General features: G+C 44.3%; 2 protein-coding genes across 3 annotated transcripts; one reads left to right on the top strand and one right to left on the bottom strand.

Moving 5' to 3' along the window:
- On the top strand, nt 1-7,069 carry arhgap28 (Rho GTPase activating protein 28). Its single transcript, XM_026362274.1, has 15 exons — nt 1-31; nt 290-468; nt 538-758; nt 1,943-2,054; nt 2,824-3,086; nt 3,546-3,684; nt 3,970-4,061; nt 5,053-5,130; nt 5,338-5,491; nt 5,572-5,654; nt 5,907-6,122; nt 6,206-6,322; nt 6,548-6,675; nt 6,842-6,879; nt 6,965-7,069. The coding sequence occupies exons 2-15, from the start codon at nt 291-293 to the stop codon at nt 7,045-7,047; spliced, it is 1,902 nt and encodes a 633-aa protein (XP_026218059.1). The 5' UTR covers nt 1-31; nt 290; the 3' UTR covers nt 7,048-7,069.
- Nucleotides 7,070-8,278: 1,209 nt separating this feature from the next.
- On the bottom strand, nt 8,279-13,251 carry zbtb14 (zinc finger and BTB domain containing 14). Of its 2 annotated transcripts, none has more exons than XM_026362294.1 (10): nt 12,926-13,251; nt 10,767-10,955; nt 10,442-10,612; nt 10,265-10,360; nt 10,045-10,188; nt 9,715-9,959; nt 9,555-9,640; nt 9,318-9,457; nt 9,127-9,222; nt 8,279-8,905 (listed from the first exon to the last, which is right to left on the bottom strand). In XM_026362294.1, the coding sequence occupies exons 2-10, from the start codon at nt 10,953-10,955 to the stop codon at nt 8,765-8,767; spliced, it is 1,308 nt and encodes a 435-aa protein (XP_026218079.1). In that variant the 5' UTR covers nt 12,926-13,251; the 3' UTR covers nt 8,279-8,764. The 2 variants fall into 2 exon arrangements, with proteins under 2 accessions (XP_026218079.1, XP_026218078.1); XM_026362293.1 differs by lacking the exon at nt 12,926-13,251 and adding an exon at nt 11,726-11,989.
- Between the last annotated feature and the right edge of the window lie 1,192 nt (nt 13,252-14,443).

Genomic DNA, 14,443 nt, shown 5'->3' with positions numbered 1-14,443 from the left:
CTGACTCTGTGGATTCCTGCACCTGTGTCTGGTTGGCTAACTAACTAAACTTTCACTTTAAAAAAGAGAATTAAAGAGGTTTGACAAACTAAACTAAACATCATTCTTGAGGAAAGTGTAATATATGCTTCAGTTAACTGACGTTAAGTAAAAATATTGTTCCTACTTAACAAAATAAAAGCAAAGTTGAAGCTCAACTCTTAAGAAAATTACATGTTAATAAATAATAATATAAAAGAGTCTTTTCCACCTCACATTACAGATGTTTTTCTTCTGTTTGCCTCTACAGCATGTTGTCGTCTCCCCCCACCACCGCCTCCTCCTCCAACCCTCCAACCCCTCACACAGTGACTTCTGACCCCCGACACGTTGGCATGGAAACCTACTGGAGGGAAGTACACAGTATTGAGGAGGAGAAGGAGGGTGAGGAAGAAGAAGATGATGACGAAGAAAAGAAGAGCATTGATGGTGAGTTGGAATCATCAGATTGAGACATTGTCTTTCTGTGGGGGTCCACTTATCTTTGCTTGCCCACAGAAGTGGAGATGGAGGAGGCATGGCTGATGGAAGCAGGGTTGTCCTCCTTGGTGACGGGCTCATCGGAAGAGCAGCAGGAGCCGCTGGCGGCCGAAGCAGTGCTGTCCACGTTGACACGGCAACAAAGCGCCACAGTGAAGAGGAGGCTGGACAACTACAACGAGACGTTAAGGAAGAGAAACAGGCAGCCAGTCAGAGATGTCCGTGACATCTTCACCCAGGTGGGACACACCTAGATATCCATTTTGAGAAAATGTTAAATGAAATGAAATGAAATTAATTTGAGTTCAATTCAATTCATTTAAGTCAATTCAATTCATTAAATTCAGTGTATTTGTATGGTATCAAATCACAAGAGTCATCTCAAAGCACTTAAGACCTTATACAAGAACAGCATTCAAAGAACATCAACAAGAAGCAGCAGAAACACTGGGCAGGTCGGTAGGACCAGTAACTGCACCTTGGAGACTTACAGCTGAGAGACCATGGATACATGCAGACAGAGACAAACAGAGGGAGACAGAGGAGGAACCATAACTACAGGAGACATTAGATACAGAGTTAATGACATGTAATGATAGCAATTAATAAGTTATATAAATAGAAATTACAGCAGCTAAAGACTATAATTGTATTGTTTAAAGCTGTCATTTTACAAGAAGTCTTGAGAAAATCTGTTGGTTGAGTCACGGCAACTGGACATCCTTCTTGTTAGGTCGAAAGGTTTCACTACTCATCCAAGTAGCTTCTTCAGTCATTTAAACTGATGTGCTGATGCTTCTTCTGCTCCAGAGTTTGAGATAAGCTAAGGTTAACCAACTTGGCGGTGTAGTGTCACTGTGCAGCTGAGGCTAACCCAGTAACTAACTTTGAATGAGAGCCAGGTTTAAGTTAGACATTCAGAATGAATCTGTCTTTGAGCTTCACTCCTGAAATGAATCCAGGTTGAAACATATACAGACACCAACACACTGGTTTGCTCGACCACCCCAGCAAAAACAAATAAATCCACACTTTGTTCAAATCCAGAGGGAATAGGAGGAAGAACAGAGACTTCTGTGGTTATCCAAGCATCCAACAAGTGAGCTCTGTCCATACTCTGTGCTCTGATGCTGCTGCTTTGCTGTGTGCAGAGTGAGTCTGTCGTAGCGAGATAAAACAATGAATTACAAGAATAAATAATGACGACAAATGAAACATAAACAATATTGTAATTAATTAGTTATTTGGAATATGTATGAAAAAATATATATATTACAACATACAGTCGGAATTTTACAAAAAGTTAAATGTTAAGTAAAAATGTCGCATTTAAAGGACAAAGCAGCGATTTAACAAAAAGAAATGTAAAAATAGCTGTTTTTTTATGGATAATCTTCATGACTCAGCATTTTCTCTGTTTCAGCCCGACCAGGACCCAGAAGACAGGAGTCCTTCCCCACCCTCTCAACGGGCCGAATCAGCACCAAGTCGATACCACACCTCCACTAAAACTATCCGCAAAAACACACACAGAGGTACCTGTCTGTCTGCTCATCTGTGGGTAAGGAGGGTCAGAATGCTATGGATGTGGTGTTGATGGTCCTTGGTGGTTTTATTTGTCCTTTAGGTCTAGAGGCTACCAAAGTGAATACATTGAGCAGTCATGTATAGGCGCTTCTGACCCTTTTCAGTTGGCGTGTGCAATATGGTGATATTAGATTGTGAACGATTCAAATGTCTTCATGATCTACCTTTAGATCGTTAGTATCATGCTACACTGAACACACTATCAGTTTCAGTTGTATGGCCTATATCCAACGTACAGTGCAGCGTGACATCCCTTACATTCCCCATTTGGCAAAGTAGCAGATGGCACAATGGATGAAAACACTGTGGAGCTGGTCTCAAGAAAGAATTCAGTGTTAATATATGTAATATGAAATGGGTTTAGACTTCCTGAAATAGAGATGGTGCAAAAACAAAACACTTTGTAGGTCAACATGAGTCCATCAGTTACAACTACACAGCCAGTGGTTACTTCTAGTGTTCCAGGTGGTTTTATTTGTATTTAATGTGATTCTAGTAGTTCTTGTGCTGGTTCTAGATGTTCTTTATGGATTTTACTGTTCTTTTAATTGTTATAGAAGTTTCTTAGAAGTGGTGCTTTTCCTGGTTCTTGTGGTTCTAGGTTCTGTTGGTCTGTTAGGAGGTATTTGAGGTCCTTCAGATGGTTACTGCTCAGACAGGTGAACAGAAACAAAACCACTGCTGAATGACTAAATAAGTAGCTGTTTGTGTTTCCAGCTCGACCGACTCTGCCCACGTTTCTTTTTGAAGATCAACTACCTGAACATCTGTCATCTCCAACACGCTCTCCAACAAACACACCCTCCCCAGCGCTCACCCCCTCCCCTCCTCACTCACGCTCGCCACCTGACACCCAAGCGAGACAAGCTGATTGGCTGCTGCGAGACAGTCCGTACTCAGAAGGCATTGCTGAGCACAAACAGCGTGGAACTTGTTGGGACTGCCTATATGTCCATGGACATGACAACAGTGACACACCGGTGAGTTTCACGTCTTAACTATGGCTCCCATAATGCTTTGGGGTGTAAAGTTGAACCATAATGAAAACTATATATTTATTGAATTTTAGACTAAGCAACTGAATGGTCCACGAACAACTCCAGTTGGATGTTCAATGTACAATGATCACCCTGAAGTTTTGTACATCTTCAAAAACCCCACAAACTTACCTGGAAAGCAAATAAAAAAAAAAAAGTTTTGTATATTTCCAGGTAGATTTGTGGAGTTTTTGTTCTTGGGAGGCATCAGAGATGATGAAATCCTGACTTACGACTCTCAGTCTCAGAGATTCAGATTTTTAATGCAAATTGTATTAACTGGTCAGAACATAAAATCCTGTGTGTGTGTGTGTGTGTGTGTGTGTGTGTGTGTGTGTGTGTGTGTGTGTGTGTGTGTGTGTGTGTGTGTGAATGTAGTTCCTACCTGCCCCACACTCTCAGGGTCTCACCTGTGCAGATGACCTGTCATCGTGTGATCTCACCCGGCTCGGCTTCATCTCCCACATCGAGCTCTCCACGTTTCTGCTCGCTCTAGGTGTCCAAACCAAGCGCTCCCGGCCACCACGTCGCAGAACCCGAGGTGCGCCTTATTTTCACATCACTTTAACCTAATCAAGTGTCAGGTAGAGCAGGCTGCTGATTGGATGGGTGGTGGGATGACCACCTATGGTAAAGTGTAAATGCTCTGCACAGCCTGTCAGAGAAAGCAATAATTTCTCCTCAGTCACAGCATCCAGTGTAAGTTAAATCCACATCTGCTCATGTTGTGTGGAGAAAATATTGTTTATATTTAATCAAAGTGACATGAATTGAAACATTTAATGATGCATTTAATTTAATTTCTGTCCACCTGTGTTTGTCTCAGACACTGGTGTGTTCGGTGTTCCTCTGGACTCTCTGTTGGAAAATGACAGGAAGAAGTTTCCAGAGATCAAAGTTCCCATAGTTTTCCAAAAGGTGAACAACATGTCTGTCTGTCTCTGCCTGTTTTACATCTTTTAGTTGAGTTGTAAATAATTTTGGGGTTAAATGTTAAATAATCTATATGAATCAATCAATCCGAAGTCATCCACAGTCTAAAATCATAATTTAATGAAAATTTAATTAATTAATTAAATTAAAACTTCTGCAGAAGTTTTTTTTCAATCTTAATTTTAGTATTTGATTGTTGTTGTTGTTTATATAGCCTGATTTATTTCATTTATTATTGTACTTAAGTGTTTATTATGGATTTTTCTATGTAAAGTTGTGTGATTCAACTTCTCTACAGAAATGACTTCATCATAAAACAATGATTAAACTAAAATAATTTTTGGTAAATAGTTACAACTGCAGAATTTCATCATGTTAGTACTAAAATATGAGATGGAACAAACGTGTCATTTTTTGTGTTTTGTATCAGATCTTAATTATTCTACACAAACAAAACGTGCAGCAAAATCTACAGAATTACCAGTTGATGTCTAGCTTTGTGCTAAGCTAACGAGCTAACAGCTGAACATTCCTGTGATGAATCAAGTTAAATAAAGTTTAATTTAGATCAGATCAGCTGCTGTAAGAAAACTGACCTCAGGGCAGCTGTCTGGAGGCTCAGTCCAGCCCTGATTCAGGTTTTCTATATTTAGTTTCTGCTTGCTTGTGTTTAAGTGGGAGACATAAAAACCACAAATGCTGATTTAACAAGGATGTCTGATTGTTTTTTATTAAACTATCATCCTGATCTGAACACACAAACTCAGTCACAAAATATGAAGACAATAACGTTTCTGTTCCGAAGCTCAACTTTTTGTTACTAGAATCATAAGAAATATCAATGGGGTTCTGAATGGGAAGTCTGCTCACTCCTGGACCAGAACCTGGAAGTTCTGGTTCAGCTCAGTTTTGTGTCTCAGGTCATGTCATTTGCTCTGTAGCGGTAACGCCTGTGTCCATATGTGTCCGTGTGCAGTTGATATGTGTTTTAGAGCAGACCGGTCTGCAGACTGAAGGGATCCTCAGAGTACCAGGATCAGCTGCCAGACTCAAGGTGACACATGCACAAGGTCAAGTTTCCTTCACTGACTGACTTTCATGTCCTGCAGACTTATCATGAGCTTCACCACAACAGTTTTAATCTCTTACTTTAAGAGGACCTGTTGTTGAATGCTTCTTAATTCAAATGACAGGAACAGCAGCTCACTGTTTTTCTACATCTTTTTCACCTGTCTTTGACGACCTCTCTGTCTCTCTGTAGTACCTGCGTAGAGAGTTAGACAGGTGCAGTATGGGCTTTGACTGGTCTGCAGTGAGACAGGTGGATGCTGCAGGTCTGCTGAAACTCTTTATCAGAGAACTGCCAACTCCTCTGCTGACGCACACCCACCTGTCCACCTACCGTGCTGTGCTGGGTAGGTCTTCAGGGTGTCAAAATGTCCTCACAGAGTTGGAAAGTGTCCTCATAGTCTCACAGCCTCTGTTGTTTCTGCAGGGATCCAGTCTGTGGTCCACCAGGTCCAGGCTTTGCAGCTGCTATCCCTGCTGCTCCCTGAGGCCCACAGAGACACACTCAGAGTAAATATCTCCAACTGGCAACAACCAGACCCAGGTTGCATGTCCAACATCTTCAAAGAATATTGTCTCTAAAAAAAGTCAGAGTATTACAGAGAACAGAAAACATCTCTTCCATACCACCTTAAATATGTGAATGTCTTCCTTCCACCTTAAATCTCTCTTTCTTTAATATCTCAGTCTCTATTAAGCACCTTAAATAAACAACTGTGTCTGTGGATTGAGCTGAACTTGGCCTTGTTCCCATGGATACAGGCCCTGTTGGTCTTTCTGAGGAAAGTAGTCTCCCATCAGGACCAGAATCGGATGTCTCTGTGGAATGTCTCCATGGTCATGGCGCCCAACCTGTTCGCCTGCCGACACCGCAGCAACAAGCGCTCTGTTGCGCGGCAACGAGAGGAGATGGAGGAGGCTGTGGGTGGGGCTCACCTGATCCGGCTCATGATCACACACCAAGAACTGCTGTGGATCGTGAGTGACTTCACCGTCTCACCTTGTGACATCGCCGTCTCAGACTTGTTGTCTGTGACATCACTTCCTGCTGTCTGTGACAGGTGCCCAACTTCCTGCTGTCTCAGGTGAGACAGGTGAACCAAGTGTCCAATCAGAGACATTTCGGCCTGCAAAAGACCAAGAGACGGCTGCTGAGGAAGAAGAATGACAGGAACCAGGTGAGATCAAAACCAGGACCAGGTGACACCAGACAACCAGGTAAAATCTGGACCAGGTGAGACAGAGGCCAAGACCAGGACTAGGACAGGTGGAGAACCAGATGAGCTAGAGAACTAAGCTCAAGTTAAGACGTAGAGCCAGATGAGACGCAGAATAGGTGAGAAAGAGGACCAGGTGAGACAAAGACTAGGTGAGACCTGTTACAACTGTGTGTCTGTGTGCAGGTCACTGATCTGTGTGACGGTGTGATCAGGGTCCACGCTCCCCTGCACACAAAGGTCTCCATGGCAATACAACTTGACGGACAGACAAGGGCCAGAGACGTAACTGCCCACTTTCAGTGTGAGAACAGGTAACACAGAGGACATGTGAGGACACACACAGACATGTTGCTGTACAAGGTCATGACCTGGACCTGAACTTTAAAACGGTCAAAGCACAGTGTGTTGTTAGAACTCTCATTAAAAATGTTTCATTTATCCCGTCTGTCTCTCCCTGTCTGTCTCTCTGTCCCTCAGTCCTGTTCCAAGTCTGTATGAAGTCGGAGGAAACATCTGTGAGTCTGATAATCAGATTAAAACCTGACGAACAAATTCACTGGATACAAAAGACATTAAAAAGTGTCTCTGTCTCTCCCTCAGGTGAGCGTCGTCTCCATCCAGACTCGGTCCTGTTGGACATTTACCGAGTTAATCCTTGCTGTGATTGGCTGATCAAACCCTGACACGGTTTTTCTCACCACCACCTGTCTTACGTTTCACCTCCTGTCCCTCCTGCCTCAACAACATTCATTGTGTCTCACGTGTCCCACCACTGTTTCCAAGCTATATCAGCAAAAACCATCTCAAAGTACTTTACACAGTAAAGACATCACAGAGGAGTCTCACATCCGGAGTCAGGAGAGAGGAAAAACTCGCTTTAACAGAAGAAACTGGTATAGTGTCCTACTGGGAAAATATGGAACTATGAAGTCTTTAAAATATGATGGAGTTTCATTATTAAGTGCTTTATATGTGAGGAGAAGTGTTTTAAACTCTATTCTGGGTTTTACATGGAGCCAATGGAGAGAAGCTAATGTAGGAGAAATATGATCTCTCTTGTTAATTCCAGTCTGAACTCTGTCTGCAGCATTTTGGATTAACTGGACGCTATTTAATGAGCTATTGGGACAAACTATTAATAGTGAATTACAATAGTCCAGTCTGGAAGTAACAAATGCATGGACTAGTTTTTCAGCATCACTTTGAATTTTCCTATCTATGGAGATATTTCTCAGGTGGAACAAGGCAGTTCTAGACTGTCTCACCTCGTTAACTGTCTAACCACTCTTAACAATCTCATGTTTTTTTCTCACCAGTCCAACATCCATTCATTGGTTTCCAACGTGTTTCACCACCTGTGAACTGGAACAGGAACCAACAGATGTCATAACATCCCTTCAGTTAACCGTTTCCTATCAGTCTGATCTTTATCTACTTGTTTGATACCAACAAGGACACTTTGTATCTGCAGTATTTTGTAAACTGTTGTTAGTGAACAGATCAGATTGGAACCCGTCTCTGTCTGAATCCTGCTCAGGTTGATGTGAAGTTGCACTTATTAAAAACATAGAACCTGCTGACAGTGTTTTGTCTCCTCCTGCTGGTCATAGCCCATGTCTACACTTTCAATTCACTGATTATAGAGCTAGTGAACTGATCTGAACCTGATCCTGGTGGAAATGTCTCATTAAAACTGATTTATTTTATTCTCAGACCGAGTCCTGTGAGCAAATGCGTCCACTCTGGGCTCCTGGTGAAATTAAACACACGTGTGCTTTAAAACGCAGCTGCTCTGCTCATTAAACTGAACAGACCAGACTTTTATACAGTACAACACAAAATCCACTGTTTTCTGTACAGAGATAGGTTCAGACCAAAAATCAAGTCCTATACAAAAAGACAAAAACTTACAAATTGTACACGAGGCCAGAATAGATGACAAAGATGTCATCCATGTTAAGGTTTTTATCACATGTTGATCATATGATCACTGAGGTCATCAGTTCCTGTTACAGTCAGTTCATATTCACTGATTCCACCAAAACAGAACTTCATTATAACTCTGCATTAAAAATAAATCAAATACAGTGAAAATCCTTTAATAGTGACTCTGGGTCAGACTGTCTACATTCTGCTCCTCCAGCTGTTAGCAACAGCTGATGGGAGTCCAGATGTTGCTCCTACAGCTGTTAGCAGCAGCTGATGGGAATTCAGATGTTGCTCCTTCAGCTGTTAGCAGCAGCTGATGGAGTCCAGATGTTGCTCCTCCAGCCGTTAGGAGCAGCTGATGGAGTCCAGATGTTGCTCCTCCAGCCGTTAGGAGCAGCTGATGGAGTCCAGATGTTGCTCCTCCAGCTGTTAGCAGCAGCTGATGGAGTCCAGATTTTGCTTCTCCAGCTGTTAGGAGCAGCTGATGGAGTCCAGATGTTGCTCCTCAGCTGCCATGGCGGCCGCCTGCAGAGCCTCCGTGTCACTCTGCAGTGGGTTCAGCTGCTTCCTCTCACTGTGCATGTTGTTCTCATGACGCTTCAGATCTGACGCCTGAAAGTACAAACAGACACTGAACTCAGGGTTGAAATACATACAATACTATTACAATAGTACCTCTGGTACTGTCAGCTTTAGTACTGCAAGTTCCTGTAGTACTATTGGATCAACTGTTAGCACTATGAGTAATAGTATCAGCAGCAATACTATTGTATTGCAGAAAGTAATATTATTAGGGGTGTCATTAGTAATACTATAAGCAGTATCAACAGTACTTTGGCAAAGGCCTTGGTGCAGGACGAACAGACAAACGGTTTCTCTCCTCTGTGTCTCCTCTCGTGGTCCTTCAGGTGAGACTTGTGTTTGAATGCCTGCTGAGACAGATTAGTGAGACAATCAGGCGAGGGACAGATAGGTGAGAAAGAGACACATCAACAGGTGTAAGAGAGAGAGAGAGACAGGTGACCTTGTCACACATCTGGCAGGCGAATGGCCGCTCATTGCTGTGAACTCGTTCATGTTTTTTCAGGTCTGGAGCTCGAATGAACGATTTCCCACAAACATCACACCTGTATGGTTTAAAGCCTGTGTGAATCTTCAGGTGTTCTGGAACACACAGGTGAATGTGGAGACAAACAGTGAGCACACAGCGGCAGTCTGTAGTCGTCAAGTAGATGATCGAGTGTTTCAGGTGGCATGTTACCTTTGAGGTGAGCATGTGTAGTAAAAGCTTTGGTGCAGATCTCACAGGCAAATGGGCGCTCGGCCGAATGCAGCTTCTCGTGTTTTCTGCAGACACAGGGGACAGGTGTTATGAGGTGTGTGAGCAGGTGTGTTGTACAGTTGTGACATTAAGAACATACCTGAGCCTGCTCTCGTCCAGGAAGGTCTTGCCACACACCTGGCAGGCGAGTTGGTCTCGGTGTCCGTAGAGTAGGTACTCAAACTTCATGTCCGTTGTTGCCGTAGACCAACCAGGCGGCTGCTCGTCCTTCACCTCCCCCATACTGTCCGCAAACGTCAGCGTCTGGGTTGCGTGATGCTCTGCCCCCAGCTCTTTAGGCTCAGTCTCCATCTCCGTTACCACATCCTGGTCATAGCAGCTCACCTGGAGAGGGGAAACCGGCGAGAATACACAGGTGAGTGTATCTGGAGACAAGAGACAGGTGAACTCACCTGGAGCGTGTGTGTACCTTGTGGACATCGTCATTGGTCAGTTCTTTCAGGATTGCTTCCTGGACACGCAGAGCTGCACTTGGAGACTTATCAAGCTCCTGATTGGCCGATGCGTCGACAAGATCATCTGTGGTTGGTGTGTCATCGTGCTCCCCAAGCACCTGGACACAGACACGGTGGTCAGGGTAACAATAGAGCATCATATATTGATACTGATCAGCTGTTGGTTAACTGTACCTCAGAGTCTGCAGCCAGCTGAGCCTCAGGTGGTAATGCCATCTTCACGATGTCATAGGGAAACTTCTCTTTGTCTTCAGATGACACATCTCGTTTCTGAGGACACACCGACACGTCTTCAAATGTGTACTGTTACCGTCATCACCTGCAGTAACTTATCACCTATGACGTGGTTACCTGGGAGCAGAGCTTGTCGAGAAAGCGGATCCCGAGGATCTGTCCTGATGACATCATGAGGTTGACGTCTTTCTTCTTCACTGAGATTTTTGCTGTGTACATGTAGTTCAGCACCTCCTCAAAGATGTCAGAGCGGATGAAGTCTATCTCGATCACAGAGGAATTATCCACCTACACAGGTACACAAAGTACATACAGTCTCATCCACCTGGACAGGTACAGTACACACAGGTGGTACTGCTAGTCCTCGCGCAGTGCACACACATTGAAGTAGTTGGACAGTACCTTCTGGTTTTAAACCATGTCTAAATTATTTGTGCAGTACCTCGTGTTTTTTGAAGAGCTTTTTGAAGTAGTTGGAGCAGGCGGCGAGCACACAGCGGTGAGCGCGGAACTTGACGTCTTCGACCACTACGGCGATGTCGCAGTGTTCACCCTCGAGACGCTGCTCATTCAGTAGCTTCAGGAAGATGCTCTTATGTTCGTCGTCCACATACTTTACTGTCTCCGCCATCTGCACACAAGAAGCACTCAGGTAAAACAAACATCACGTTTTGAAGGCTCAGCTCATAAACAACCTGATTTTTATTTATCTTTCTAACTTTTATTTATCCTGTTTTTACTTCAGTTCTGTTTCCTTGTTTTCTGAAGAGTCAGATCCAGACATTGTGCAGAGTTGTACGTTAACACATGAAGCACACAGCAGGAGAAAGTATGGTGGGCATGTATTCTTATTTGAGAAAATAGTCGGTTCAGTTTCTGGTTGGGGGGTTGTGTAGAGCCTGGACAAGGAACAAAAGTACACCACGGAAATCACAGTGTTTTGTTTACAGCACATTGAAATAGAGGCTGACACGTGATTGGAAATGATGTGTGTTATGTATATAAGAGAAGGGCAATCCAATGACAGCAGCAAAGCATTTTATATGTATATGTTCTTGTGTAACAGAGTGGCTCTGTTGGAAATGTTTTATTGTCACACCAGGTACTGGGGTTGTTTGTTGTGAGACTTTCCCACATTCACTAGAGGAGAAACAGAGTTTATGACATGATTCAAGCTGAATTCAGTTGTTGATGATTACTGTTACATTCAGCCTCATTGATCAGACAAATCAATCATAAAGGACCGCTACGATGTGCAAGTGGCTGAAGGAAGGCAGCAGACAAAGGGGGCAGTTTTTTTGGTGACATAGTCTAAATAGTCTTGCATTTATGCCCCAGTCTTGTAAAATGAACACTTTATGTTGAGTGTAAACAGACGAAGGCGTTTTAAAGCAGAGTCACCTTCTTACGAATGCAGCAGGTTTCTGTAGAGATAGGTGACACAAACAAAGGCTGCAGCTTCATTGAGAATCTTCATGTTTGCAGGTTTTCTTCAGTAAAACACAGACAGTTGTCTGAACATTTACGATTACGAGCTGATCACTGACAATTCACCTCCTGTGCATTTAATACTTTATTAAAGTCACAGGTTTAAACCTGTCACCTGCCTCCCCCCTCACCTGGTCAGACACGTCACCCTTAAAGAGCTCATAACCAATAGGTGCCTTGCTCCGAGGCTCCCGGCAGACAGTTCACCCCCCACCCCGAGTCTGATCCCGGTCTGCTTCAAGTAGTTCATGTACCTCTAACAGCGCGGACACGCGCCCGAAGCGTGTGCACGTTTCATGATGCCTTTATGGGAACGGAGGAGACGGACAGCAGACAGGCTAAAGTTAGCTGTTAGCATCGACGGTACAACTGTTATTTGCTTTAAAATGTCGGGTTTTATCCGTCACCCTCAACGGACCGGGTCTGAATCTGGACCCGTTGCGTTAACGGAGACTCGGTCTGGTTTCCGTTTGTGCCGCAGGTCGTTTAAACCGGACTGAAGCGGGCTAAGCTAACAGCTGCTAACTGAACGGAACAGATAATCGGACCGTTTTCCAGTAAACCGTGTCAAGTGTTAGCTTCAGGATAACGGGGTTTAACGGGGGTTCAGACCGTGTAACGGTGGATGTGTTCACGGGGGAGGAAAGAGTGGAAGCTACCATGCTAACCAAACATTAAAGTGCGGATAAGCAGCCTTTCTGGAGCCGGTCCGAGCCGCCCGGTGTTTAGTGACCGGTGACCGGCGGTGTGTGGTCACCGCGGACTTAAACAGGACTCGTGATTAGCGAGTGTCGGCGTTTTTGTGAGGACGCTCGTGGTTTTTGTTAAATGGCGGACAGTCCGGCCTGTGGCTCAGCTCGCACACAAAATGGCGTTTATCCGGTAACCGTCCGTTATCAGATCGTCTCCGGTAACGCTGCTGACCGCCACCGGCCGCTCCGCCGTCCCCGGGACCGAGACACAGGCACGCGAGCAGCGGCGGCGGCGCCGCGGCCTCGGCGACAGGAGCGGGACGGAGCCATGAACGGCTCGAGAGCGCGCAGCCATCCCTGCAGAACCGGAGCTGGAGCGGGGGACGAGGAGGGCGCGGGGCCGGGGGGAGCGGGCTCTTACCGTCACTCAGACCCGCGGGGAGTGCGTTCCTCTGGGTGTGTCCGCGCACCGGGAGCCGGGAAACACTTTGTCCGATTGTTGTTGTTGTTGATGAGGACGAGCACCGAACGGAGGCCGCGCTTTGCGCCAGCACGCACACACTGCGGGAGCACGCAGGCAGCGCGCCAAACAGCTCTGCTCTCACGCATGCGCAACTGCGCCAGTAGCCGGGTCTCGCTGTACGGTTGAACTCACCTGAGGCTGTGGGACACCGCGTCTAGTCAGGCACCCGGAAGTGACGGAGCCTTACAGGTCTCACCTGTCCGTGCTTCACACTATCTCTGCCCCCCCCCCACCCTGTTCCCCCCTGTTCCCCCCTGTGACACCTCTCACAGTCTTCATGACCCTCAGGACTGGATGGATCCTACATTCAAACCTCACCCTGCTGTGGTTCTGTTCATTCATCCCGTTTTATAATCTCATTCTTTTAGTGCACCATCAGTTGTGTGCATGCTCACTGTGAGCCTGTACAGTGGCAATACGCAGTCATGTATTTGTACTTAAGTATTTCCTGACACTCTACATTTATCTGACAGCTTTAATCAGATTAATAACAGTTGTTAAAATCATCTTTTTGTTACAGCTGCAACATTAATGTGATAAACACATGACTGCATCACTTCTTATTATATTCCTTGTTATGAAACTCAGTCTGCATGACAACTACCTACTTTACCTTTGGTACTTTAAGTGTACGTTATGTACTTTCACTTGTAAAAAAAGTATTTTGAATTTAATATTACTTTTTAGGAAATAAAGAGTAGTACTAGTTCCACCACTGTTAACTTTGTATTACTGTGTAGTTTGAGTGTAAATCGTATCATAAATCACCTTATATCTTATTTTTACTTTCCTTCTTTTGATCATATGTGTGGAGTCAGTCCTCACTACAAAGAATCTTAAGCAACATTGAACTATCTGCGTTTACTGTGGAATATGTTATGTGGAAAATAAAGAAATGTGACTGGTGGACATGCAGAAATTCTCTCATGAGACAGATTTACTGTGACACGTGGACACAAACTGTTATGGGCTCAGAAAACAGGACTTTGGACTGTCTATTCCTCAGGTCATCCTCTGCTAAGTTTTGTACATGGCCAGTGAATCAGATTTTGTTCTATTATTACAGGACAAACTGTGAAATGTGTTCTGTTTATACCAACAAGAAAATACGACGGAACTTTGTCAGTCACACATTAACATAACTCCTCAGCGGATTTTGTTTAAACAAATGGCACTTAAAATTAAAATTAGCAGTAATTCAATTAATTAAGACTGAACGACCGTCATTCTTTATGTTTCTGTTCTGGTTCGAACATGAAGGCTCAAGGTCCACATCACGTGTTAATTGTGCCACAGACTCTGTCAAGGAGCTGGTAGATGAGATTAATCTGCTGCAGCTCAGGTGAAACGGACTTTCTCTGGCTTAGTGGGACCATTGAAGCTTTATACGACTCATATCTGAACTCTTAAGTATAT

Source organism: Anabas testudineus, chromosome 2, assembly GCF_900324465.2.
Source record: "Anabas testudineus chromosome 2, fAnaTes1.2, whole genome shotgun sequence".
Classification (NCBI taxonomy): domain Eukaryota; kingdom Metazoa; phylum Chordata; class Actinopteri; order Anabantiformes; family Anabantidae; genus Anabas; species Anabas testudineus.
Note: the sequence above shows the minus strand (reverse complement) of the source record. Positions and strands in the feature narration are given on the sequence as shown.

Bases quoted from the DNA above. Each gene is read 5' to 3' on its own strand.
- zbtb14 (XM_026362293.1), bottom strand. From the start codon at position 11,788: ATGAAGCTGCAGCCTTTGTTTGTGTCACCTATCTCTACAGAAACCTGC. The intron at 9,458-9,554 runs GTAACATGCCAC...TGTGTGTTCCAG, and splicing joins TACACATGCTCACCTCAAAG to AACACCTGAAGATTCACACA. The intron at 9,223-9,317 runs GTCACCTGTCTC...CTGTCTCAGCAG, and splicing joins CCTGCCAGATGTGTGACAAG to GCATTCAAACACAAGTCTCA.
- arhgap28 (XM_026362274.1), top strand. From the start codon at position 291: ATGTTGTCGTCTCCCCCCACCACCGCCTCCTCCTCCAACCCTCCAACC. The intron at 2,055-2,823 runs GTACCTGTCTGT...TTGTGTTTCCAG, and splicing joins CCGCAAAAACACACACAGAG to CTCGACCGACTCTGCCCACG. The intron at 6,323-6,547 runs GTGAGATCAAAA...GTCTGTGTGCAG, and splicing joins AGAAGAATGACAGGAACCAG to GTCACTGATCTGTGTGACGG.